The following is a 24,764-nucleotide window of genomic DNA, read 5'->3' on the forward strand; positions in this document are numbered from 1 at the left end:
ACAATGTGTGATATGATCAAAACCTTAATTAAAAACAAATTGTCCTAATTAATTCAAACCACGTAGAAAAAAAAGGATCATCACATGAAAATTCATTGACTTAATATATATACACTAATTAACATTCAAATAATAATAAGAACAAATTCAGTACATATGGATCGAGTTCTATAGTACTCACTTTCCCACCAAAACATTTAATTTCAATCCACATTTTCTTTTTGCCCTAACTAAAACATCCTTAATTAAACAAACATGTTACAGTAGCTTCCTCAGCCATGAAATCTCGGTGACTGGATATGAATACCTGGACTAGAAGAACCACGTCCCACATTACGTATGTAACGACTGCGTGGGCCCACGTCGTGCGTATACGAGACGAATGAATCGCCACATGTCGGTCCGAAAACCATCAACGGTCCATCATTGATGTTGTGATTATTATTATTATTATTATTATTATTATTATTATTATTATTATTATTATTATTATTAATATTATCATAATGATAATAATAATTATTATTATTATTCCAGTCCAACACGGATGTAATGAGTTGGTTCGATTTCTCGGAAAGAGGAGGCGTTTTCTTTGTCTCGGACGGAGAAACAACAACATTAGTAGCGTCTGCGATATTATCCGTTGTAATATCGTGGATGCTAGGTCGCCTCTTGTCTTTGCCCCCGGAAATTTGTTGCCTTAGATAGTACTTTTGAGCATGGCTTGCTACTTGTGTGGGCGTTTTCGAGATTACGAAGTTTCTTGATATGCTCCTCCAATCTCCTTTCCCGTGCTTTTGAAGTCCTAATAGAAAACGCCTGCGCATTTTTTTCGTATTTTTTCTTTTTAGAGATGGGATTGTGAAACAAATTCAATCAACATAAACTTCATATATATATATATATATATATATACATGTGGAGACAAATATCTAAGATGAATTCATTACTAACTAGTACTAAATTCTCACAGAACAAGAAAAAATTAAATAAAAATCAATATACCAATCAAAGACCTATTAAAGGTTATTACAATTAGTACCCCTGTGTTATATTGAATTGCTAAAAAAAACTCCCTATATTATAAATATTACCAAAAACCCCTCCATGATGCATTTTTTTAGCACACAATCCCCTAAATGGTGAGTTTTTAGAGGGTAAGTTGCTAAAAAAATTGCATTATAAGGGTTTTTTTTGCTGATATTGATAACACAAGGAGTTTCATTGCAATAAATAAACCCTAAATTGGAATGAAATTAGGCCATAATAACATATACTTAGGTTTCTTAAAATCATCTAAAATCAAGAACACACTCAAAAAACTCGATTATAATTTCTTTTTTTATTAGTATCACAATGAATTAAAATCAATAAAAGCTAGAAATTAAATTAAAAAAAAAAAAATGACCTGTGTTCGTCTTCGGTCCACGGTACGCCTTTCTTTCGTTCTTGATCACAAGTCCTGATACCACTTCTCTTCCTATACATATCAAAACTGCGATGATCTGATAATTCCAATGTAAAAGAAGAAGCCAAGTATCCAGGAATTGGGACCAAACCTGCCTCTATATCACTTACATCCGAAACCAATTCATCGTACTGATTCATTACATCGTATACCGATTTTCCAGGTATCAGTTCCGCAACCCTACACCATCTATTCGGTGTGTTCTCATCGAACATCGCTAGCGCGCTTTCGAATCTCTTGTTCTCTTCTTTCGTCCACCGTGTTGTGCCGTTTATCGGCCAGCCCGACTCCGGTGTATATGAATTGTGGCACAAGGTTTCCATGTCTGAAACAAAACAATACACCTTCTATAAGATGAACTCTTGTCTTTTTTTTTTTTTTTTTTTTGTGGAAGTTGAAAATCAAATAAATAAATAAATAAATAAAGTTGTGATTTTGATTAAATAGGAATCATTTTCTGGGAATCAGATTTCCTATCTTTTTTTTTTTCTTTTCTTTTCCAAGCAAGCATAAGTTGAAGAATCTAATAAAGACTCCATCTTTTTTTTCGGAATCTTTGAAAAATATGATTGGATATTAAAGAAACACAGAAATCTAAGCAAATCCCAGATCAAGATACTGAATTTAGATGTGAATAAGATGATTAATTCGATTAATAAATAAATTCTTGAAATACTTACTTTTTCTTTTTTAAAGCAGCTCCCAAAGAACAGAGGAGAAATGCAGTGTTTCTTGAATAGCAGAACAAAAGGTAGCAAACAGTGTATCTGTAAAGGTTTAGAATGATGAATCCAAAAGAGTGTAGGATTAGAAAGAGAAATGGAGATATATAAGCTGTAAGCATATATATATATATATATATATATATATATATATATATATATATATATATATATATATATATATATATATATATATATATATATATATATATATACACACACACAACTACACACATATGGTGTATGTATATAAGTATATTAATGTAGGTAAAATGGTTTATAGTTAATAGTGAGGTTGATTGAAAGTTTGGTGAGGCTGCTGTCTGAGTTTAGAGGATTAGCAAATCAAGATCACTTTCTTTGTCAGCACACACAAAGTTAAAAAAAGATTTTGCATTATTGTCATACTCCTTTTTAGCAACTTTGTATTACTATCTCCATCTTCAATTTTTTTCTTTTTTTTAATTTTCCGTACGTGTTGTAATAAAAAAAAATTAAAAATAATTGTATAGATGTAATGTCAGTATAGATCTTCAGCTCGTTATTTTAAAGTTAATTAAGTAGAAAATACTACAATTTTTTTTAATATATATATATTTATATATATATATATATATATATATATATATATATATATATATATATATATATATATATATATATATATATATATATATATATATATATGTGGGTAAATTACAAACACCCCCCTGAGGTATGGTCAAATTACAAAAACCCCCCTCTTGTTTGAATAATTACATCTACCCCCTCAACTATGATTTTTTCTTAGACCTCCACCTTTATGGTGCCAAATTCAACATAGTCATCTAGATTCCGTGAAATGTGCTCTAGTTTGTACTCTTTTTGTGTAAAAAATACAGTTTCCGATGCACCACAAACTGATATATACAAGCTAAAAATCACATATTATGATCATCTTGCTTCATAATGTAGAGTTTGAATGGGATAAAACGGGTACAAAAGTGATAATATTCCATATAATCTCGAAGATTCCACTAAATTTGATGAGTTGAGGGGGTGGTTGTAATTATCCAAACAAGATGGGTGTTTTTGTAATTTGACCATACCTCAGGGGGTGTTTGTAATTTACCCATATATATATATTTTTTAAATTTGAAAGTCTGTCGGATTTAGTTAAACACTTAATTTTGAGACAGAAAGCATTAAAAAACTGACTGAAGAAATATGAAATTAAATGTGATTGAGTATCTTGATATAGATATGTAGGGTTTTAGCAGCCTATGGGGTTGGTCTACATCACAGTCATCAAATTATACATATACATATATATAGTATATGTGATAAAATATAATATAACATGTACCTCAACATTCTACTGCCTTTGTGAGAATAACTGATAAATAATGTAATTAATAAATTAAAATAAATAAATAAATAAAAACTTTAATTTGTGACATGTGACTGTTATGGTTTGTGCACACCACGGTGTAAAAGTATTAAGTTATGAACTTCAAACTTTTATGCGTCGGTAATTGTTTTTTAATTAGTGAGTACCATTTTTAAATAATAATTCGGATATGCTAAATGATTTTTAATTTGTCTTCTATGAGAGACTACAAAATGCAATTAATTTAGACATTCCACCTTTATTCTCAAGAGTTTTTAATGGTCCCTTAGTTTGAGATGTAATTAAATAAATATTAGTAAATCAGTGAAGAAGAACTATCTAAGCTAAATGATTTGTTTTCTTTTTTTAACCGGCCGTTATTATATGCAGAGCTTATCTCGTGTCTATATAAACTAAACAAATCAGTGAAGAACTGTGGCGCTTAATTTAAAGAATTATTATGTTGGTGGGGTCTAATAGGCATGAAAAAGTTGGGGTCAAATATCAATACTGCACATTTTTCTTTTTGAAAAGGAAGAAACCATCCAACAATATATGTTCAATAAGTATTAGCAAGTTTGCTTAAGAAGAGAAAACAAAATAAAAGGTATTTTAATAATTGATTCCCCTTTTCTTTGTTAAAAAAAAGAAAAAGAAAAAAGAGTATAATAATTGAGCCCCAAAAGAAAAGGTTCCTTTCAACTGAGGTATATCTTTTTGCATAAATTGCATTTTGGACCTATCTTAGCTTTAACAAAAAGGGTTTAATACAAAGGCAAAAGAGGGAAAATGAAAAAGAAAGCACAACCAATTAATGCCACCGCATTCCATAAAAGCTATAACTGAAGATTTATGGACTGTGTTTACACTGCAAAAAATATATATTTTTTTTAAATAATAATAATTAAGTGTGCATGAATTCAAATTGCATTCCAAACTTTATTTGATTGGGTCTAGATTTTCAAGATCTTTCTAGATATGCAAATTACAAGCTTAGTGTCACAATCAACTAAACAAAATAGATAAAATGAAATTGCATCTATACAAACCCAAAAATTGACGTATGGAAATTATATTTTTATTTATGGGAAAAACTATATATATTAGATTTTAACGAATTTTCGGTTAAAGTTATAACCAAAGCGACTTTGAAATTGAATTGATAATGCTAGTCATAATACGTAGGACCTCAGACACTACTAGTAGGGGTGGGAATGAGCCGAGCTCGGCTCTTTTGGCCAGCTCGAGCTCGAGCTCGAGCTCATCGAGTCAATTTTTTTGGCTTGAGCTCGAGCTCGAGCTCATTTAATTTTTTTTTATTTTTTGATTTTTTTATTAAAATCATTTGATTTTTTTATTAAAAATATTTATAAGAAAATAAAAAAAATATATATAAAATAAATAATGAACTTTAGTTATATATATTTTTTAATTTTTCTATTATTATTATAATATATTATATTATTATGAATTATTTAAGTAATATAGATTTGTTTCTATTTAAATACTAGAAATATTTATTATTATAGAATATTTACTATTTAGTTAATAATAATAATATTAAGAATAAGAATAAGAATAATATATATATATATATAAGTGAGCTCGAGCTCGAGCTCGAAAAACCCGAGCTCGAGTTCGAGCCTTTGTCGAGCCGGCTCGGCTCGTTTACCACCCCTAACTAGTTGTCATAAAGGGATTATTTTGTAGAACCCCCTCATTCCCAAATTATAAAGAACTAACTACCAAGTGGATTACACTCTAAGGGAAACCCCCCTAATTTCGAAAATATTTTGACATACCCCCCTGGGCCCCTATGAAATCAGTTTTAAACTCTAGACACTCACATTTCGGTCTCTCTTCTTCTCCCAGATTCAAAATCCCGCCTCCACAAACCTCCCACCGGTGAAATTGCTTCCCGGAGCCATAACTCTCTCTCCGGTGGTCGGAATTCGATGGCTTAACTACCGTTGGATTCCTCTCGTCGGGCTCTTTCTTTTGGTGGTGATTTCATTCAGTTTGGAGCGCAGATCTGTTTCTGATTTTTTTTTTTCATTCGACAACGATGGTCTTGCCGGAGGTGTTCTTTGTGTTCCACCAGTCGAAATTTGACGGGCTACCCATCGTTGGATTCCTCTCGTCGAGATCTATATTTTGATGGTAATTTTGTTTATTTTTATGTTTACAGATTTATTTCTATAATTTTTTGCATTTGTGGGTGCGCGAAATGTGGGTGGTTAGTAGCGGCGCCTAGGGTTTTCGTAGGAAGCGAGGGGGGGTGAGGATTCACTGTATGTTTGATTTAAAATTTGTAGCATTTCCCAGCAATAACCTCTCTCTCTATCTCTCGATCTCTCAGTGTTTGTTGACTTTTGAGTGTTTTGATGTTTCTTCAAATTTTGTTGATTTGCAACTAAGTAATTTTTTTTGTTTTGATTTTGCAATTGCAGTTTATGAAAGCCATTGATCCTCTCCTTGAAGGTGTCAAAAATTTAGTTGAAGTCACATGTGAAGCAGTGTTTGACAAACTGTATACATTACTACACATATATAGTAACATGTAGTTATATTAGCATATATTTGTGTATTTTCAATTTTTTATTTATTTTTTATTCTGAGGTGGTTTATAATAAAAATATTGACATTTGTAAATTTTTATTGGGGTTTATGAATTTCTTTTGTATAAGCCAGTATTCGTGTGTGTATACAATTGATCGACTAAAAATATGGGGAAAAAAAACGAACATAACTACGAATTACTATAGGTACTATAGTTACATGTAGTTATTTTCAGTACAGCAAACATATTATTTTGAAAATTAAAAAAATTAAAAAAATTAAAAAAATTAAAAAAATTAAAAAAATTAAAAAAAATTAATTTTTTAATTTAAAAAAAATAAAAAAATTAAAAAAATATATATATATATATAAATTTAACAAACATGTTTATTATTATTTATAAAAAAATAAAAAAATAATAATAATAATAATAAGAATAATAATAATAATAATAATAATAATAATAATAATAATAATAATAATAATAATAATAATAATAATAATAATAATAATAATAATAATAAAAAAATTAATCAGCGAAAATGATAAATACAGTACCAGAAATGCTGAATGCAGTTTGGCCGAAAATTGAATATAAGGGTACTATAGTACTTTCCCTTCTCTAGGGGGTATGTCAAATGATGATTTGGGCTTGAGTTTATCCCTAGTTTATTTGGTGGCTAGGGGTATGTAAAATAACCCCTGTCATAAAATTAACTGGTCTCGGGAAAGACGTAAACTCTAGTTTTATAGTGCATTCAGCACACACAAATAACACCCACAACTTTCGATTGTGAGGTCGCCCACACCCGAGCATATGACCTCAGGCGCTACAAGCTATATTTTCAAAAATAATTTTCGGAAAATTAAATTAAACGGGCCAATATCTTAATAGTTCCTCAATGATAATCTTGGGCTTGGGCTCTTCATATTTGGGCTTCTTCAGAATTAAAGTTACTTGGGCTTTTAACGAATTTACTATCTGACTATTTTCACAAATTGGACCTTCAATTAATTTGTATAATGAATAAACCAAATTCAAAATATAAATCATTAATTCAACACGATTATGTTGCAAATTAATACATTCGATTTAACGATTTAATCCTACCTACTATCATTCATGTATTTGATCATATATAATAAATAATTTTAAAAAAAAATGATTTGTAAATTTGTGGCTCAAATATGAATGATACATACATGTAACAGATATGGTATATCACAATTATTTTGTTTTATTATGCAATTTGGTATTCAATTTTTATGCACCACGTATTCAGGTACGTGCCCATGTCAACTTCTAACAAATAATCTGATTTAAAATTTAAAATTAAATGGAAAAATAAAATAAAAAATTCCACAGCTGTCTGCCACCTCGACATGTTTCCGCTACTACACATTATACATGTCCCAGCTGGACATATTCAGTGGGTCCCACTTTCTTGTCCTTTGTTTGCAGAAATTACCATTTCTGCCCCTCCTCTTTGTTTTCACAATCCAATCTGTACAACCGATTTCTTCTGCAAATTATTGCTGCCCCTTCTATCCTTCTTCTTCATCGTTTGATTTCTTCTTCTTGAATTTTCTCTCAGGTAAGTATCAATTTCTCCCGATTTTTTCGTGTATGTTTGAATTTATCTTTCTTTTGTTCATGAGATTTTAATTAATATCGGTTTTCATTTTATGTTTTTAATTAAGGTGAAACATGTATATTCAAGAAGGGAATTAATAAAATTGTTATTATTTAATAAAGAGCAATAGTACAGAATGTCTGCCTATGGTCACGAAATGGAGCGGGAATTCTCTGCTCAAAGTCTTTTAACCACAGGGGGTTCAGGTATTTTTAATCAAAAATTAAAATAATAATTTAAATTAAAAATTGGATCTTTAATAGCAAATTTAGAGGTATTATTTTTGCCTATTAACTGTAATAAATTGAACTGTGGCAGAAATGGGAAGCCAGTATACAACCGAGGCAGGAATTTACATGTCATCGTTTGCCGCTACGGTACTAATTTCCGGTCTCGTCACACTCGGAATATCGATAATGTCACTACTCGTAGCATTGACAGTGATGTTAAATTCGTGCGAAAATAAGAATTCTGGAGTTGTTGAAATTTACAGAAACAGACAGAGCTACGATTATTGCAGGACATTTGCTCACCATGCAGAAATAAACGGATTAGGTTCCGACATTTTCCCTCCAATTTGTGAGGATATTAATACGCAGTACATCAACGAAGGTCTTTACACGAGAGACTTGAAAATTGCGGTTGCCATTGCTGAGGATTTCTTCAGCACCGTCAGATCGGAAATGGACGGTCTAGATCTTGTGTTGATGGATGCTGATGACTTGTTATCGGTGTCGGAAACTTTGTACGCTAATCGGTTATTTTTCCTTAATTTCTGCTTTTTTTTTTTGGAGATCTTTATCTTTATCTTGGAATGCAGGGTGAATGAAGATATCTTGCATGAAAGCAACAAGGATTCAAATTATTTGAGACATTTATTTACGATGAAGTTGTACATAAAACTCCAATCCCTTCGGTGGAAATTGATTTTGTTTACGAGAAAACCCGAGAAACAGAGAAACGCTACCGTAGAGGAACTTGTATCTACAGGATGTAATGGTTGGTCTTCACTTATCATGAGGTAATTGCTTCTTAGTTTCGTGAGTTGGATATGTTAGAAATTTAAATTACACAATTATTATAACTAATAATTTTTTTTTTTATTATTTATGGTGTTGTAGAATGGATAATGAAATGCAAGTGGATTATGAAGAGTTTTTATCAAGACAAAGAAATATGCTGCAAAGAGAAGGGTTTCGAATCAAAGGTGTGATTAGCAGCCAGATGGATGCTCTGAGGGGTCCGTATTTAGGCGATCGGGTTTTCAAAATTCCAAACCCTATTTTCAGATAGAGAGACGAAAAATCAAATTCAGATGAGTGAATCATCGAGAGAAATGTGTCGGGGGGTTTACCCCCGGCCATCATAGTTTTCGTATCAAATGTATATATTGCCAATTCAGGCAATTCGTGTGATCTGTTGTAACAATAATGTAAATTATGATCGGAATGTAATTTCTTACAATGAGTTTCAGATATAGGGAAGAAAATACATATAGCACTGTATAAATGATAGATTCGAGTTACGAACACATAAATATCTCGTTATTTTTATCAACAGACTTCCATTAGAGCTGTTAGGTTAGGGTCGTCCTTATATTTGAACCAAGTCGCGTCGAACTCCGGTCTTTTACACCTATAATATAGAAAAATAAATAATGATAATTTATTTATACGGCAAATTTGACATGTGTAACGTCTAATAATAATAATAGACGAAGAAGAGAGTTTTACTCACAGGCGAATAAGGTTTAGTGTTTGAGGAATAAGTGATCTAATATGTTCACGGGCAACTTTCAATGCTGCGTCTTTGTATAGAGTGACAAGCTCGTCCACTAACCTGAGAAGCCGATAACAAACATAGGTACAGGGTATTTCAGACATTTCCTATTTTTTGAGAGTAAAATATTCAGATGCCAAGGTGTTCCTTTATCTCTGGTATGTGTAGATGATCAAACAGTTACCTTTCAATGTACGGAGAATTCCTTATCCACGTAAGTCTCACAACCGTTATCACTCGTTCCAGAACCTGCAAGCGTTATTAGAGCACCAAATTTTCAGAAAAAAGGTTGAACAAATTTTAAGTTGTTCTTCAATAATATAAGTGACAAAAATTAAAATAAATATTCTTGAATAGGAAAAATCATGTTACCAGTGTAACTGTTTCGTCATCGTCAGCATGCATCCATTTAAAGAAGAGAGGGAAAAGACGTCTGAAATGGGCAAGCAATACGAGACCAAGACCATTGAACAGAACTTCACAGTGTTTGAGCCATGAAATTCGTCGCTGCTTGTTTCTTGGTTGCCTTTCTAGATGATTTAACATTTCATTTGTCAGCTTCTCGTACCTATATACATAAATCCAATATGAATAAACGGACAGCAAGTAAAAAAATATGTAAGCATATACTCGCATTACTATCAACTATAAACCAAAATAGACATTCTAATCAGATTTCGTGTAATACCATGAACTACGAGGATTACTTTTCTGAGTTAAATTGAGGAGAAGCACCGACATCTCGACCACATAGTGCCATATCTCATCATCGGAAGCAATATTTTGGCAGCAAGCATCGAGTATTACATCTGCATATCCACCAACTTCTGCAGCATTTACGTTTTTTGCGAGATAAATAAAACTTATCATGCCCTGGCCCTGAAATAGAAAAGTTTAGTCGAAATTATTCACCAGGATGAATATCATACACAACTGAACCACAATATACTGCTTGGATCGTTGGTTTCCACAATGCCAATGCATAGTAACGTCAAATTGGAAAAATAAATTATATCTCTCTAAATTGAAAACTACTCAACTTCAAATTCATCACTGAGCATGTTTTAAAATGGATTCACATTTATCACCAAAGTCCATGACCAAAAAAATGCTAGAGGTAACAAAATCGAGCTAATGATGAAGTTATGATATTTTGATGCTTTCGACTATCACATGTAAAGTTAGCTCTCGGGATCGTCTGAAATTCTAACGACATTCGGAAAAAAATAATCGAGTTGTATTCCGAAAAGATGATTCACTGTAACTACAAACAACAGGTCCCGTTCATAATTCTATCAGAGTTAAAAAAAAAAAACTAACGTAAAAAAAAAAAAATAGCTGCTTAACTTACTTTCACTTCGGGAGACCAGTGATCAAGAGCTGTTAGAGCACATGGAATCACCAAAGGGCACAACTTCCCAATATATGGAGCATCCACCTATAAACAAAATTAACAGTTCTACAATTAATAAAAAAAAAAACACAAATATTTTCTTCAATTTTAAGAACAAAATTAATAACAACAACCTGAGTAACAAACCATCGGAACTGATAAGCAGCCAAAATAGCATAAGCCACCGGAGCCCTCGCACTTGCTGCTGAAACACCGTCGCTCTCATCACTGGCATCAATAGCACTCTCCTTAATGCTGCCCTTCAACATAGTCAAAATCTCCGGCATCAAGTCGACAACCAGCCTCTTTTCACTCTCCATCACGCCGCTCAAGTCCAATTCTAGTCCATCAACTTTCATCAAACAGTTGGCGTGCATAGAATCATCGCAATAAAGTTTAGCAAATTCTTCGAACGCGGAGACTGCGGACAGCGAGAGAGCGTTGGGGACCCACGAGAGGTGTTCGGTGGTGGCGTTCGGAGCCGAAGCTAACGCCGCACAGCACAAGGCGAAATCTTTAATTTTGGTTCGAACGTCGGACCCGGAAATTGAGAGGTCTGGGAGGAGAGAAATGAGAAACGATTTGATGGAGACATCGGCGTGAGATTCCGGCGGGGAGTAAGGGGTTTTGCGGAGTGATTCTCTCAAGGGTTCTGATAATCTGCAAAAAAATCAAGATTTTTTTTGCATAAACATAAAGCTGTGATACACACACTTACACAAAAAAACACATAGCTGTAGACGGAGAGGAATAACTGAATGAGATTTAGCAGAAGAATGGATGAAGATGAATTCGACATTGCAACACTGGAATAACCTTTCTTCTTCGTTGACGGGTTTCAGTTTCAGTGTGAATTGTTTGTTTGTACAAACTACAAACATTTAAATTATTTAATGGGCTTAAGACCAAGTATTTATTAAGTAAATTATTATACTTATTGGGCCTAAAATTATGTTAAGTTAGCCCATAATAAGAAATAATGAAACAATAAAAATGAAATTACGATAAATAATTATTATTTTTTAAATATTTTATTAATGTTATTAAGTCGTGTGATTATTATTATTATTTTTTTTTTTGTGAAAAATAAGTTAAGTGAATTAGTACCACGATTTCAGCTTTGCACCTCAAGTTATAGGGAATAAATCAAAGGGAAATGGTGAGAGTTATTTATAAAAAAATGTCAACTACATGAGAATAGATATAATTTTGTTTTAAGAAAATAAAAAAAAACTAGTAGAAACGTGCTTTCACGTAATATAATAAGTCATTATTACTTATTAGGCGTCGGGTATGCAGGCAACTTCAATGAATAATGACTATGTCTTTATCGGTCTATGAGATGCAATACTTGGTGTAAATTGTAATACATCGAGTGATTTTGAACATAAATATATTAGATACACAATAACGGAACGCGAATATAGGACGGGTATATAAAATACATCCCCATTTAGTACCCAATACAAATTTTTTGCTTTAATCCCCATATCCACCCCATATTTTTTCGAGACGGGGGCAGAACGAGTACCTTATAAGAGACGGGTCAAATTATCATCCCTAAAAATGGTCCAACTTAATTATCTCAAAGAATAAAGCACATGCAAAAGTATGCAAATCAAGACAACAAAATCATTTTACATATGACCCATAGCTAATTTATTTCTATAAAAATAACATTATAATGTGATGGGTTTTTCAAATATCAAATAAAAAAAAAGATTTTTATTTTTATTTTGAGATGATAAAACTAAATATTTTATATTCACGTCAAATGTCTTATTTTTATGTAAACTAAAAATAAATTTAACTATTTAAGAAAAAAGTTTACTAAAATTTTGTCACTAAAATACTACTAGTGGGGCTAAAAATGCCACATCTGCTATATAGTTAAGGGACGGAAATGCAATAAAATTTATTTGAAAATTCTCCAAATTAAGGAGAATATCTTTTTTATTTTCTTTTATTTGTTTAATGATACGGAAAATTTAATTCTTTAACAGGAGTCCAAGTAGAGAAGCTAATGGTTTTCCAGCGAAGATAAATAATTATCCTCTCTCTCTTCTCTCTCTCTCTCTCTCTCTATCCACCACTATCATTATTCATCATCATCTCGTTTTGCTGCATCTTTTCTCTCTCCGAATATATATACACATATACATACACGTAGTGGGGAGTCATATATAACCCACCACCTCCACCCCTTTTTGGGGTTTTCCTGCTGACATTTGACCTCGATCAAGGACCCTTCAAATCAAGGTATGTGTTTTTTTCTTCTACTAAAGATGCAATTTTGCATCTGAATAATTACTTCAAGTTGTAGATCGGTTGTTATAGATTGAGAAATTTGAATGAAATGTTGAATTTAGTTCAGATTGGGGAGCAGTAAATTTGGAAGCCCAGATCCGGTTGGATTAAATTTGAGAGGGAAAGAAGAAGAATGTCTTTTCTCGGGACAACACAAAAATGCAAGGCGTGTGAGAAGACTGTTTATCATGTTGAGCTTTTGTCAGCAGATGGAATTAGCTTTCACAAATCCTGCTTCAGATGCTCCCATTGCAAAGGAACCCTCAAGGTTTGCACCACTTCTTCTTACTTTTTTTTGTGCACACATTGTGTTTGTATAAATGCTCTCTCTGCATTGATCTTGATTGACTTGATTTTTCGCATTTTCGTTGTTTGGTGTTTGAAGAACTTATCCGATCTAGATTTTTTTGTCTTTGTGTGTGCGTGGGTTTTCAAGGCTTCGTATTTGAATTTTCGATTGCACATTTTGACTGATTGGATTTGTTGATGGTGTGATATTGCATATTTATTAACTGATTAAATTTGAAGGATTTTTATTCTACTCCGAATATCGAATGTTGATTCAGATGATTTAGTGCCAGTGATGAAATATTACTATTTCGATAAATTAGTTTAAAGTGTTATTTTCCATATTTATGAGATAGGCGAGCTTGATTCTTGCAATTCTTTCTTGTTGATTCTTTGTATTAGAAGACTTTTTTTGTGTAGTTTGTTCTTGATCGTGGCCGCACACACACACACACACACGTGTGTGTGTGTGTGTGTGTAAAAGCTTAATTATCTTTGTTAACCAATTGGATCAACTTGATATCTGCATATGAACGGGGGTTTCTCATGTAGAGGATATTTTTAAATAATTTTATTTTATTCGGAGATTAATAACAAGATAATATAGTGAGGCCGATGCGCAATACTATATAGTTGAACTTAGTGCTTTTAATTAATCTATACATAATTATATTCATAAGGGTCACCATGTTGTTGTTTTTCCACAGCTGAGCAATTACTCATCAATGGAGGGTGTTCTCTACTGCAAGCCTCACTATGAGCAGCTTTTCAAAGAGACCGGAAGTTTCACCAAGAATTTCACTTCGCGTATGCATTTGTTTCTACATATACAAATTAAAGACCCATCTCTAATTTACATATTCTCGTTTATTTTTATCTAATCACGCCAATTTAATTTTCCGCAGCTGCAAAGTCAGCCGAGAAGTCATCAACTCCAGAAATGGTAAATTACCCCACAAAATTCGTACTCAAAATTTAATACTACACTAATAAAACATCCTATGATTCTTAACTTCCTATTTTTAAAATATTGCAGACAAGATCACCTAGCAAAGCTGCTGGTATGTTTTCCGGTACACAAGATAAATGTGCAACGTGTGCCAAAACAGCTTACCCATTGGAGAAGGTATATATATAAATATATAGTTTATCATTTGAGACGACTTAATTGCATCATCCAAATGATTTTTATTTTATTTAATTAATATTGTTTATTTTTTTCAGGTGACTGTGGAAAACCAAAGCTACCACAAGTCTTGTTTCAAGTGTTCACACGGTGGATGCTCTCTCACTCCATCAAACTATGCCGCTTTAGACGGCATACTTTACTGCAAACCTCATTTTTCGCAGCTATTCAAAGAAAAGGGAAGCTACAATCATGTACTCAAATCTGCCTCGATGAAACGCCCAACGGCTGTTGTTGCTGTTCCAGATTCTCCAACTCATCAGGCGACTACTTGATTTTTTTTATTTTTCTAATTATATGTGTGGATGTGTTTTCGAATCTTTTTCTGGTTTGATTTTCATTGCCTGTAAACTTGAAATTATTGTTTTCCCCCTCTTTTCCGGCGTCTTCTTTCCCCAGCTGAGTTTATCGCTGGTCTGAGTTCCCATTGAATTTATGGGATGTTCAAATTTCCCAACATTGGTTATTTACTTGACAACCCTTTTATATTACACTCTATTTGACCACCTTTACTATGTTCTTTTTTTACCTCCAATGCTGCTTTTTTATTATTCGAAGGGTCTCTCTCGTGTGAAGCGTTGTTGTACTAGGAATATGAGGCTGAACTAGGAATATGAGGCTGACTATCAGTTCTAGTGTCCTATGTTTATCTAGCTTAATGTAACGATCTTAACTGCTAGCTAGGAGAACGGTGTCGTTTCCATCTAAGGCACACCGGGTCACTAATCCTCGTGACTTTTCTAACTTAATTGTTTAAAAATGAATTTTAGAATATTTGGAAAAGATTCTAAAATTTTATAGATGAAGTAATGAGCAATTAAGGAGAATAAATTGAGGAAAGTCTTGAACAATAATTAAGAAGAAGAAACAATGAAGGAGCATTGTCTGGCTATGATTAAATTGATGTAAATATGTAATAAAAAAGTATAATCACATGGTATATAGATGGATCCAAATCCTTAACTGAAAGAATTATAAGGTAAAAAAAAGAAAGGATCTATTTCTTAGAAGCCAAGACTGTAAATAATAAAGACATTTGACTGAGTCACTTATTTAAAAAAAACTTGTCTACTCCACCAATCAGGTGGTTGTTTGTTTGTTTGATTGCTGGTACATGTTGAAGAAGCCTCTCTATCCTTTCAGCTCCCGAGCAAAAAATAGGTCAACAAGACTGAACTTACTTTTAATGGCTGCACCTAATTCATATTACAAAGCAACCCCATACCAAATTTTGATTTTTTTTCTTTTCTTTTTTTCCCCGGAATGATCAGTTTCATTTACTGCGCTTCTTGGCTTCACTATAGAGGATCACACCCATCACCGTCAGACTATACCCGAGCATTCCGGTTATGGAAACTGGATTCCTGAATATTAGTATGGATATTACCACTGCTACTGCCCCTTTTGCATTTCCAAGAACCTGAAACAATATGCAAATCATATGAGCAATCGAGAAAAAAAAAAGGCCAAGAAATTCGACAAACAAGATTTCATTTGTGAGTATGTTATATAACTTATACTTGTCAAAACAGTAAAAAAAAATGGTATAAAATGGAACATTATAAGAGACTTGTTAACGAGTACAAAGCTAATTGATACTTCGAGCTCGAGCTTGGAGGAAGAGTACATTCTGTTCCAGACAGTCAAAATCCAAGACATTATGTTGCTTAAGCACACCACCTTACATCTATGGGACGAAACCTAGAATATTACTCCACAAAGCATTGTGGAACATAAAAACATTTGAAGGTAACCACCCTACTAGTACAGTGGAAAGACAACTCGGATCTGTGAAAGTCTCATTTTGGACTAAACTAAGCAGAATGGACAAAGGGCAGGTTTGAGCCCCCAACACTGCATCTCCACCAACATTTTTTGTTTGCCCGTTAAATATGAAGAGGAGAAAAGCATGCTCTAAAACTTTGCTATCATTCTACTCAATTGCCAAAAATAAAGAACCGTTGTTAATTAAGAGCGCTACTGCAAAGAACCAATTACAGATAAATAATGTGTATACTCATCCAAAACTTTTAGTAGTTATGAATGTGAAAATAACTATTGGTGGTACCATCACAGTGTTTAGTAGCCAGATAGACAATGAACATCTTTTTGGGACATGACAACTACAAACTGGGAGTTCGTCTTACAAGAATTTAGTCGCTTTCACTACTCAGTTTCCTTGCAGTTAAGGCAGAAATGCATAAATTGTGGGACCTTAGTATTCGAAAGAAACAAGATGGAAAGAATTAGATGCTAGTTTCTATCAAATTAGACCCTAAGTTCAAAAATCCAGTGATAGGCAGAAGTGGATTTCTCTCCACTCAAGTTACACATAATTGATATCCGGGTGTCCTATTTCTCGAAGAAGAAAAATAAAACCAGGATAATAGTGTAGTGTATTATCATGGAACAGGAGCAATGACCAAGAAATACCTGAAGAGTTAAAGCACTGGTGTGCTTTGTGACCAAAAAATTGGTCAAATTCACAAAATACGCAAGCGCAGAATTGAACAGCAGTAACCAAATAATTCTGAAATCTTCTCTTGCTAATGCCAATGTTATACCAACAACATTTTCCTCCATATAAAGTGTGGCCGGAAGTAGTAATACGACTGCTATAGGAGCCATGTATAGTAGTAGATTCATAGAATTCAGTTTTTCCCTATAATAAAAATAAGATCTTTCAGAATCCATGTTTAGTTATTCTACAACACAACAAATGAAAGACGAGAAGATATGAAAGTTACCCTTCAGAAGAAAGCAAAATCCCCTGAACCACCGACTTGAGTGCCCTTGCAGCTGTTGCACCAACACACATGATAAATCCAAACAAATGGAAACTCGGCTCACCCTAACAGAAACAAGATGACAAAAATCAATTCAAGCAAAACAAATCTTAACAGTAGTTCTTCGGCCGGTGTTATACAGAAATATTAAAATCTCATAGTTCATTCATCCTTTTTGTTCCAATTGTACATTAAAGCAAATCTTTCAACAGATAAGAAAAAAACCCGGAGATTCATCTAACGTGCAATTCTCCGCTAACCGATAATATCAACAAAAGGGACAGAACATAGGCCACACAAAAAACAGAGTAGCGCAATACCATATAACAGTTGATTGATCTACAAAAAACTTCAACAGCAAAACCTTGTCAAAACAAAATATCAACAAAGAAGTAGAAACAGTTATGCAAATATATAGAACGAGAATCTAAACATACCCCACTAGCAATGACGACTCCAGTAACCACAGGAATCAAAGTCACATAAGTCAACCAGGCCTCCCTTTTAAAAGTCATCAAGTATGCAAATACGGCAGTAAAAAATGGCGTTGTGGCCCCAATTGCCTGGTTGAAGCTAACAGGCAAGTACTTGAGAGAAATGTTGCCGCTAACAACTGAGGCGCAGAAAATCAAGCTGAGGGCCGAGATCTTCATGAACTGAACCCTAGATCTTATAGTCTGCATCGGGACCATCTTCATCCATGCAATCGCAATGTAGCTGAGCAACGAGCACGCCGTCATGTGACACATGGTCAAGAAAATCGGGTACTTGAACCCGTAATTGCTCAACAAATACTTGTTCAGCAACAAAACCCCAATGTTGGATGAATACCACGATGTTACCAGCCCGATCGTGAAGAATCGGCCCGTCGATTTCATCGCAGACATCTTTTTTTCTAATCAAATAAATTCAGAAGGGAAAAAAAAAGGGCAAAAAAGCAAAAAACCCCCAAAATTAACCGGGGGAAAAGACTGAGAAAACTCTGTAACCGATTAAATAAATGGCTGAAGTGAAGTTACGGAGAGATTTTCGAAGGGATCAATTAGGGCTGGAAAATGACTGACTGGGAAGGGAATAAAATGAGGGATCTGGATCCAAAATATCCAATTGAGAAATTCAACGGATCTGAATTAGCAAAAAGTGAAGAATTTTTTACCAAAAATTGAGATTAATGTTTTGAAAAGCAAATCCACAGAGATGTGGAATTTGCTGGATTGAAAGTATACACAGAGTCAGCGATGAACGAGAAAATAGCTGTAATATATGAGCAAGATAATGTGGGGGTGGGGGTGGGGGTGGGGGTGGGGGTGGGGGTGAGAGAGTGGAGTGTTGAAGACGGCCGACGAGCATTTGTTTGCAGGCAGAACGAGAGAACGCGGAGAGAGAGAGAGAGGGAGAGAGAGATCGTGCTGGGTTAAACTTGTGATTAATTTCATTAATTAATACTTAATTCTTATTTGGAAAAACATTATATTAATAAAATATTAAGCTAATTCTGAAAATCAATTGAAATTTGGCTTTCTAATTACCTAAATTCCTCTAATATTTTATTTTTTAATATCTAAATTGGTGTCTGGGGAATAATTTCAAATATTGTAAATTTGATAGGTACTTTTGAACGTCAACTTATTTTGCAATTTAACGAGCATTTCGGCGTATTTTTATCAATTATTTAATTTAATGAGAAAAGGCTATTTTGACGTTAATTATTAATTAATTTATATATCGAAGTGAAACGTATTAGGAGGGGCATACAGAATTCTATTATACATGTGTGCATCAGAAGTAAAGTGATATTTTGACTTTTATTTTATTCTAGTTAATTATGTGATTAATTGATTAAGAGATAAAGGGATTTGATGTGGATTTTGATATTTTCCATCACAGTCTTCCAACTTAAATAAACACAAATTGGGCGTAAATATATATATATATTTTTCATTTTCCTAAGTCATATTTATTACCTAGGTGTTAATATGATAATTTAATAGGTTGTTTAATTACTAATAAAGATAATTAGGTATATATATTTACGAGAAAAATAATTTTTAGGCACAAACTTACAGCACGGGGGCTATTAGGTATTGATTAATAACAGTTTAAAAACCTACAAGAATGTAGTCATCAATAATCCTATTAGTAAAGTAATTCACTGGTAATAACCAACTCTCATTATGAAAGTTGGTATATATCCTTTTACCAAGATTTAGAATTCGAGTCCCCAATTCTCATTATTCCCCTTCTAATGGATTTGAATTTTCTCAAAATAATAATAATAATAATAAAATAATTCACTAGTAATCAATAATCCTATATGCTCAATACTACTTAACAGTGTGGCCATGAGCTATCACATTTTTATTTTATTTATTATTATTATTATTATTATTATTATTATTATTATTATTATTATTATTATTATTATTATTATTATTATTATTATTATTACTACTACTACTACGATCATATCCCTTCGATTTTCACTTCTACTTGGAGTAATATTCGTAATTTAAATTAGAATTAGTATCTTATTGTAGTCAACAACCATGTTGCATAGAGGAGACGCAAAGGCCTAACAAATTCTAACTGTTTACTCCACCTGCAAAAAAAATTACAAGAATACAATCCCATATGCTTCTTAATTTTAAATTACTCACTTAGGTTTGATGAATTTAATGTACATTTTAATAGTTTTTTTTGCCCACTCATTCTGCATACATTTGAATGAGTTCAACAATCTCTTATCCATTCATACAAAAATTTTGTATCCATTCAGCAAATGATACATACGACTGAATTTTGACCGTATCTATCATTCAACAAATTCCCTAGCCTTCTATCTCATTAGTAATAGCAGTTTTTCGAAAAAAAAAATCAAATTTCTTAATTGAAAAAACTAATTCAAATTTCGTTCCAAAAGAATAAAAAAAAAATTGCAATGGCAGATTTGTTGGGCTGCATCAGACAATGTTGCCCAAATCAATTAGGTTGTAGTTGGGCTACATCAGGGTCCAGTTTAAATGGGCTTCGTTCATTTTGTTGGATACTTTTTCCGTAACACAAACCCTGGAAATTCGGAATATATAATATAATAACTGTGAATTGCAGCTTGCACCCCCTTAAATGACTAAATTGTCACTTTTCACCCTAAAATTTAAAAATGGTAAAGTTCAACCTCAATGGGTGCATTTTGCCATGAGAGGTATAATTAGAGGGTTAACATCGCCAATTTAGCTCATTTCTGGGGTGCAAAATGCAATTCACCCAATATAATAAGGGGTAAATTACAAACACCCCCCTGAGGTATGGTCAAATTACAAAAACACCCCTCTTGTTTGGATAATTACAACCACCCCCTCAACTCATCAAATTTAGTGGAATCTTCGAGATTATATGGAATATTATCACTTTTGTACCCGTTTTATCCCATTCAAACTCTACATTATGAAGCAAGATGATCATAATATGTGATTTTTAGCTTGTATATATCAGTTTGTGGTGCATCGGAAACTGTATTTTTTACACAAAAATAGTACAAACTAGATCACATTTCACGGAATCTAGATGACTATGTTGAATTTGGCACCATAAAGGTGGAGGTCTAAGAAAAAATCATAGTTGAGGAGGGTAGATGTAATTTGACCATACCTTAGGGGGTGTTTGTAATTTACCCTATAATAAATTAGGGCAATGTATAATACGTTCATATCCCACTCGCCACTACTAATATTTTATTTTCTGAGCATATCCATTAACGGGAACTTTTGACTCTCTCTCTCTCTCTCGTCATGATAACGCGTACCACTAAGTCAACGTATACATAATTGACAATCTTAAATTTACTTATAGTATTAACAATCCCACTGTCTGCATATGTGGGATGTATATATATAAAGTCACGCGGAACTCTGAAAATGAATATAATTGCAATTAAGCTAGCATTAATTTTCTCTGAGAAATCAAATAAATATGAAAGAAGCATACTTGTTCTTGGTAATTGGTTTCTTGCTGCTAATGCACGTTGACCAAACTCAGTCAATGGCAGATCTCAACAACCCTAGATACGACAGAATGCTTCGAGGCAAGCAGCGGTCGCCGCCGCCGCCAAGCTCCAGTAAATCGATTCACCAGTCTCCAGTGCTGCCCCTTTATCCACCACCACCACCACCACCAGTACCACCACCAGGTCCGCCCATGCTTGGGCCGTATTTTCCGCCACTACACTTAAAGGATAGCCGACCACCACCACCACCACCGCCCGCGTACTAATTAATTAGTCATCAATATTAAATAAACCCCTGCCATTTCTTTTTCTTGTATTCTGGTTTAATTTCTTTTGCTAGTAATATATATTCGGTTCCACTATATATAATTAATAAAGAAACCCTAGCTTGCTAGCAGCTAGGATTACATGCATGCATGGTTCATTCGATCAAAACAAAGACCATTCCATGATTAGGTTACAGAGATCATAACATTTCAAGGTGTCAACATTTCAAATTATTTTAAGGATACGAAACTATAAATTACAGCAAAATTATATATATCTATGTAAATAAAAAAAAAAACAAATATGTTTGTTTTTAAATAATATGGTATTATAATACCCATCAATTCTAAATTGAAAAATATAGTGTGGACTGTGGAGCAGTAGATGGATTTGAAATTTTAGGCGTAGTTGGTACGTAGTTGGTACGTAGTTGCTAACCTTTTCCAAAAAACAAAAACAAAATAATTCATTGCAAGTTGACTCATGAAGGGGGTGGAGGCCCCTGGATCGCATGCAGCGTGATTTTTACAAGCTGATCAAGAACAATACTAAAAATATAAAATTTAAAAATTAAAAAAGAAATATTTAAAAACGAAAAAGTTGACTGAGTGAAGGTAGAGTAGGGCTCCTTCTACCCTACACCGGGTGATAAACAGCGGTTGCGTCTTCTGCTGGAACGTAATGTTTCATTTTTTGTATTTTTCAAAAACCCGTACAGGTTAAACCCTAGTGAGGAAAATAAATTATAAAATACAAAAAAACTATAGGAAGAATAGAATAGGAGAATGAGATAAATAATAATACGTAATTGAAACCTGTTATGAGTTGATTTACATGGAATATATATAGAGAAATAATATGAGGTAATAGAGTTTGACTAGGTAACTAAATCATAACTAATCTAGGTAATCGAATCATAATAGAATCCTAATATCTAATAATATAATATACTCTAACACGCCCCGCAGTCGAAACGTGACGAACGTGAAGACTGGACAATCACTTGCTAACACGCTCCCGCAGTCAGAACGAATAAACTCCAAAAGTGACGAATAAACTCCAAAAGTGAAGACTAGACAGAAACCGCGAAACATAACACTAGAGAATTCCTTGAAAGTATCTGCCAAATTGATAAAAACCAAAATAGAAAGAAGAAAATAACATGGAGAGAAAATAAATTGTACCCTTTTTTTTTTTTTTTTTTATGAATCGAGAGAGAAGATACCGACTAAGAAGAAGATGATGTCGGAAAGAAAAAAAATATAAGTTACCACCACCGGGAGGGAGAAAACTGGGTAGATTTCATGGAACTGATAGAAGAAGATTTATAGAAAAAAGAGTACCACCACCGGGAGGGAGAAAATTGGTTTGGTGGTCGCCGGCCATAGAGAAGAAGAGAGGCGGCGGCTAGGTTTTAGGCCATGGAGAAGAAGAAGAAGAATAACGGAAAAGATAGAGAAGAAGAGGTTTTAGGCCATGGAGAAGAAGAAGAAGAAGAACGGAAAAGATAGAGAAGAAGAAGAAGAACGGAAAAGATAGAGAAGATGCACTACCGGGGGAGGGAGAAAATTCGGGTGATGTGCATGGAAAAGATAGAAAAAGAAAAAAAAAATATTAGAGTACCACCACCGGGGAGGGAGAAAATTGGGTGGATTTCATGGATCTGATAGAAGAATATTTATAGAGAGAAGAGTACCACCACCGGGAGGGAGAAAATTGGGTGGTCACCGCCATGGAGAAGAAAAGCGGCTAGGTTTTCACCGCCATGGAGAAGAAATGCGGCTAGGTTAAAAAACCAAAACATACCTAAACATGGTGCTTTGATACCATATATAGGAATAATAGAATAGGAGAATGAGAGAAATAATAATAGGTAATAGAAACCCCATTATATTATGAGTTGATTTACATGAAATATATATAGAGAAATAATATGAGATAAATAGAGTTTGACTAGGTAACTAAATCCTAACTAATCTAGTTAATCGAATCATAATAGAATTCTAATATCCTATAATATCTAATAATATAATATACTCTAACAAAAACACGTGTCAGCAGAAGACACACCCGATTGTAGGGTAGAAGAAGTCGGTAGAATAGGTTGGCTGGAAACACGTCGTACGACTGAGTCAACATTTTTGACTAATGACAAAATGAAAACTGATCTAAAAAACTAATGGCTAATAATATATATTATATATGGTGATATTGATTAGTCAAAAAAGGGAGGATGGTAAACTAAATGTTTGATGTTTAAGTAAATTATAATATACTGCGAATTATGGTAATAAACCATTCTCACTACAGTAAATCTGTAATAATAAACATGTTTTAAATAATTCGTATATCGAATTATTTTCTTGTATTCTCATTTCTTGCTAGCAATATAATGGTGTTGATGCGTATACGCGACAGTATATACAAATTTTTTTTTTCTTTTTTAAATTTGGTATATATATATGTATGTATCATAGATTCAAGGTATATATTTACAAAAAAATGTGAAATTTCCAAATTTAAAATTATATCCTCTTACAAACATATAACTAAAATAAATAACTCGTGATTGACTTTAATTTTCGAAAATATATAAAATTGTCAAACATGATCGGATTTATGACAACAACTCATCTACTTCTTATATGTTATTTTTAACTGTAGGGTTACTTCTTCTTATACGAAAATTTGCGGTCACAAAATTGCTATTCGCGGTTTATAACAAAACCCCCCAAAACTTTTAAAAATATCAAAAAACACCCCAAAACTGCAAATAGCAAAAAAAAAAAAAAAAAAAAATCGAAAATTCGAAATCAAGCTTGAAGAAGGGTTGAGCTTCGATTTTTTGATGTAATTTCGACTCTTTTATGTGTAACATGCATTGGGTAGGTCGATTACGGAACCAATTTCATGTTAAAAAGCCCTACAAATCAATTTGTAGGGCTTTTTTTTTTCGCAAAAAAATGTTCGAACGCCCAATTAAGATGGGCGCCCAAGGCGTGA

At 33.1% G+C, this 24,764-nt stretch overlaps 5 protein-coding genes across 11 annotated transcripts; 2 read left to right on the forward strand and 3 right to left on the reverse strand.

The window, feature by feature from the left end:
- Positions 1 to 67: 67 nt before the first annotated feature.
- Positions 68 to 2,290, reverse strand: LOC105977549 (transcription factor DIVARICATA). 3 transcript variants are annotated; one of them, XM_088819464.1, is made up of 4 exons: positions 2,149 to 2,239; positions 1,579 to 1,793; positions 1,409 to 1,480; positions 68 to 819 (listed from the first exon to the last, which is right to left on the reverse strand). In XM_088819464.1, exons 2-4 carry the CDS (start codon positions 1,593 to 1,595, stop codon positions 273 to 275), a joined length of 636 nt encoding a protein of 211 aa, XP_088675590.1. In that variant the 5' UTR covers positions 1,596 to 1,793; positions 2,149 to 2,239; the 3' UTR covers positions 68 to 272. The 3 variants fall into 3 exon arrangements, with proteins under 3 accessions (XP_088675590.1, XP_012858321.2, XP_012858322.2); XM_013002867.2 differs by having other exon boundaries at positions 1,409 to 1,793; positions 2,149 to 2,290; XM_013002868.2 differs by lacking the exon at positions 2,149 to 2,239 and having other exon boundaries at positions 1,409 to 1,890.
- Positions 2,291 to 7,572: 5,282 nt separating this feature from the next.
- Positions 7,573 to 9,309, forward strand: LOC105977548 (HAD superfamily, subfamily IIIB acid phosphatase). 4 transcript variants are annotated; one of them, XM_013002866.2, is made up of 5 exons: positions 7,573 to 7,713; positions 7,820 to 7,958; positions 8,071 to 8,497; positions 8,573 to 8,773; positions 8,874 to 9,309. In XM_013002866.2, exons 2-5 carry the CDS (start codon positions 7,889 to 7,891, stop codon positions 9,043 to 9,045), a joined length of 870 nt encoding a protein of 289 aa, XP_012858320.1. In that variant the 5' UTR covers positions 7,573 to 7,713; positions 7,820 to 7,888; the 3' UTR covers positions 9,046 to 9,309. The 4 variants fall into 4 exon arrangements, with proteins under 4 accessions (XP_012858320.1, XP_088675587.1, XP_088675589.1 ...); XM_088819463.1 differs by having other exon boundaries at positions 7,616 to 7,713; positions 7,875 to 7,958; XM_088819461.1 differs by having other exon boundaries at positions 7,614 to 7,713; positions 8,071 to 8,773.
- LOC105977547 (ARM repeat superfamily protein) lies at positions 9,170 to 11,803 on the reverse strand. Its single transcript, XM_013002865.2, has 8 exons — positions 11,680 to 11,803; positions 11,059 to 11,584; positions 10,883 to 10,969; positions 10,220 to 10,410; positions 9,904 to 10,099; positions 9,716 to 9,780; positions 9,490 to 9,591; positions 9,170 to 9,387 (listed from the first exon to the last, which is right to left on the reverse strand). The coding sequence occupies exons 1-8, from the start codon at positions 11,721 to 11,723 to the stop codon at positions 9,306 to 9,308; spliced, it is 1,293 nt and encodes a 430-aa protein (XP_012858319.1). The 5' UTR covers positions 11,724 to 11,803; the 3' UTR covers positions 9,170 to 9,305.
- Positions 11,804 to 12,841: 1,038 nt separating this feature from the next.
- Positions 12,842 to 15,217, forward strand: WLIM2A (GATA type zinc finger transcription factor family protein). 2 transcript variants are annotated; one of them, XM_013003250.2, is made up of 6 exons: positions 12,842 to 13,183; positions 13,294 to 13,499; positions 14,227 to 14,326; positions 14,425 to 14,462; positions 14,556 to 14,645; positions 14,744 to 15,217. In XM_013003250.2, the coding sequence occupies exons 2-6, from the start codon at positions 13,365 to 13,367 to the stop codon at positions 14,978 to 14,980; spliced, it is 600 nt and encodes a 199-aa protein (XP_012858704.1). In that variant the 5' UTR covers positions 12,842 to 13,183; positions 13,294 to 13,364; the 3' UTR covers positions 14,981 to 15,217. The 2 variants fall into 2 exon arrangements, with proteins under 2 accessions (XP_012858704.1, XP_012858703.1); XM_013003249.2 differs by having other exon boundaries at positions 12,898 to 13,183; positions 13,299 to 13,499.
- A 359-nt stretch (positions 15,218 to 15,576) lies between these two features.
- On the reverse strand, positions 15,577 to 19,097 carry LOC105977868 (putative sugar phosphate/phosphate translocator At3g11320). Its single transcript, XM_013003257.2, has 4 exons — positions 17,929 to 19,097; positions 17,453 to 17,556; positions 17,139 to 17,367; positions 15,577 to 16,125 (listed from the first exon to the last, which is right to left on the reverse strand). Exons 1-4 carry the CDS (start codon positions 18,376 to 18,378, stop codon positions 15,979 to 15,981), a joined length of 930 nt encoding a protein of 309 aa, XP_012858711.1. The 5' UTR covers positions 18,379 to 19,097; the 3' UTR covers positions 15,577 to 15,978.
- Positions 19,098 to 24,764: the final 5,667 nt, after the last annotated feature.

Source organism: Erythranthe guttata, chromosome 6, assembly GCF_056151865.1.
Source record: "Erythranthe guttata isolate IM_541 chromosome 6, IM_541, whole genome shotgun sequence".
Classification (NCBI taxonomy): Eukaryota; Viridiplantae; Streptophyta; class Magnoliopsida; order Lamiales; family Phrymaceae; genus Erythranthe; species Erythranthe guttata.

What these genes read in the sequence shown, in the direction of transcription:
- WLIM2A (XM_013003250.2), top strand. Translation starts at nt 13,365, where the DNA reads ATGTCTTTTCTCGGGACAACACAAAAATGCAAGGCGTGTGAGAAGACT. An exon ending in ATTGCAAAGGAACCCTCAAG is followed by an intron (nt 13,500 to 14,226) that starts GTTTGCACCACT and finishes GTTTTTCCACAG; the next exon opens with CTGAGCAATTACTCATCAAT. An exon ending in CAGCTTACCCATTGGAGAAG is followed by an intron (nt 14,646 to 14,743) that starts GTATATATATAA and finishes TATTTTTTTCAG; the next exon opens with GTGACTGTGGAAAACCAAAG.
- LOC105977547 (XM_013002865.2), bottom strand. Translation starts at nt 11,723, where the DNA reads ATGTCGAATTCATCTTCATCCATTCTTCTGCTAAATCTCATTCA. An exon ending in TCCGATGGTTTGTTACTCAG is followed by an intron (nt 10,970 to 11,058) that starts GTTGTTGTTATT and finishes TTTTGTTTATAG; the next exon opens with GTGGATGCTCCATATATTGG. An exon ending in AATTCTCCGTACATTGAAAG is followed by an intron (nt 9,592 to 9,715) that starts GTAACTGTTTGA and finishes TCGGCTTCTCAG; the next exon opens with GTTAGTGGACGAGCTTGTCA.
- LOC105977868 (XM_013003257.2), bottom strand. Translation starts at nt 18,378, where the DNA reads ATGTCTGCGATGAAATCGACGGGCCGATTCTTCACGATCGGGCTGGTA. An exon ending in GAGTCGTCATTGCTAGTGGG is followed by an intron (nt 17,557 to 17,928) that starts GTATGTTTAGAT and finishes TGTTTCTGTTAG; the next exon opens with GGTGAGCCGAGTTTCCATTT. An exon ending in ATTTTGCTTTCTTCTGAAGG is followed by an intron (nt 17,368 to 17,452) that starts GTAACTTTCATA and finishes TTTTTATTATAG; the next exon opens with GGAAAAACTGAATTCTATGA.
- LOC105977548 (XM_088819461.1), top strand. Translation starts at nt 7,889, where the DNA reads ATGTCTGCCTATGGTCACGAAATGGAGCGGGAATTCTCTGCTCAAAGT. An exon ending in TTTAACCACAGGGGGTTCAG is followed by an intron (nt 7,959 to 8,070) that starts GTATTTTTAATC and finishes GAACTGTGGCAG; the next exon opens with AAATGGGAAGCCAGTATACA. An exon ending in TGGTCTTCACTTATCATGAG is followed by an intron (nt 8,774 to 8,873) that starts GTAATTGCTTCT and finishes ATGGTGTTGTAG; the next exon opens with AATGGATAATGAAATGCAAG.
- LOC105977549 (XM_013002867.2), bottom strand. Translation starts at nt 1,791, where the DNA reads ATGGAAACCTTGTGCCACAATTCATATACACCGGAGTCGGGCTGGCCG. An exon ending in TGGACCGAAGACGAACACAG is followed by an intron (nt 820 to 1,408) that starts GTCATTTTTTTT and finishes AAAAATGCGCAG; the next exon opens with GCGTTTTCTATTAGGACTTC.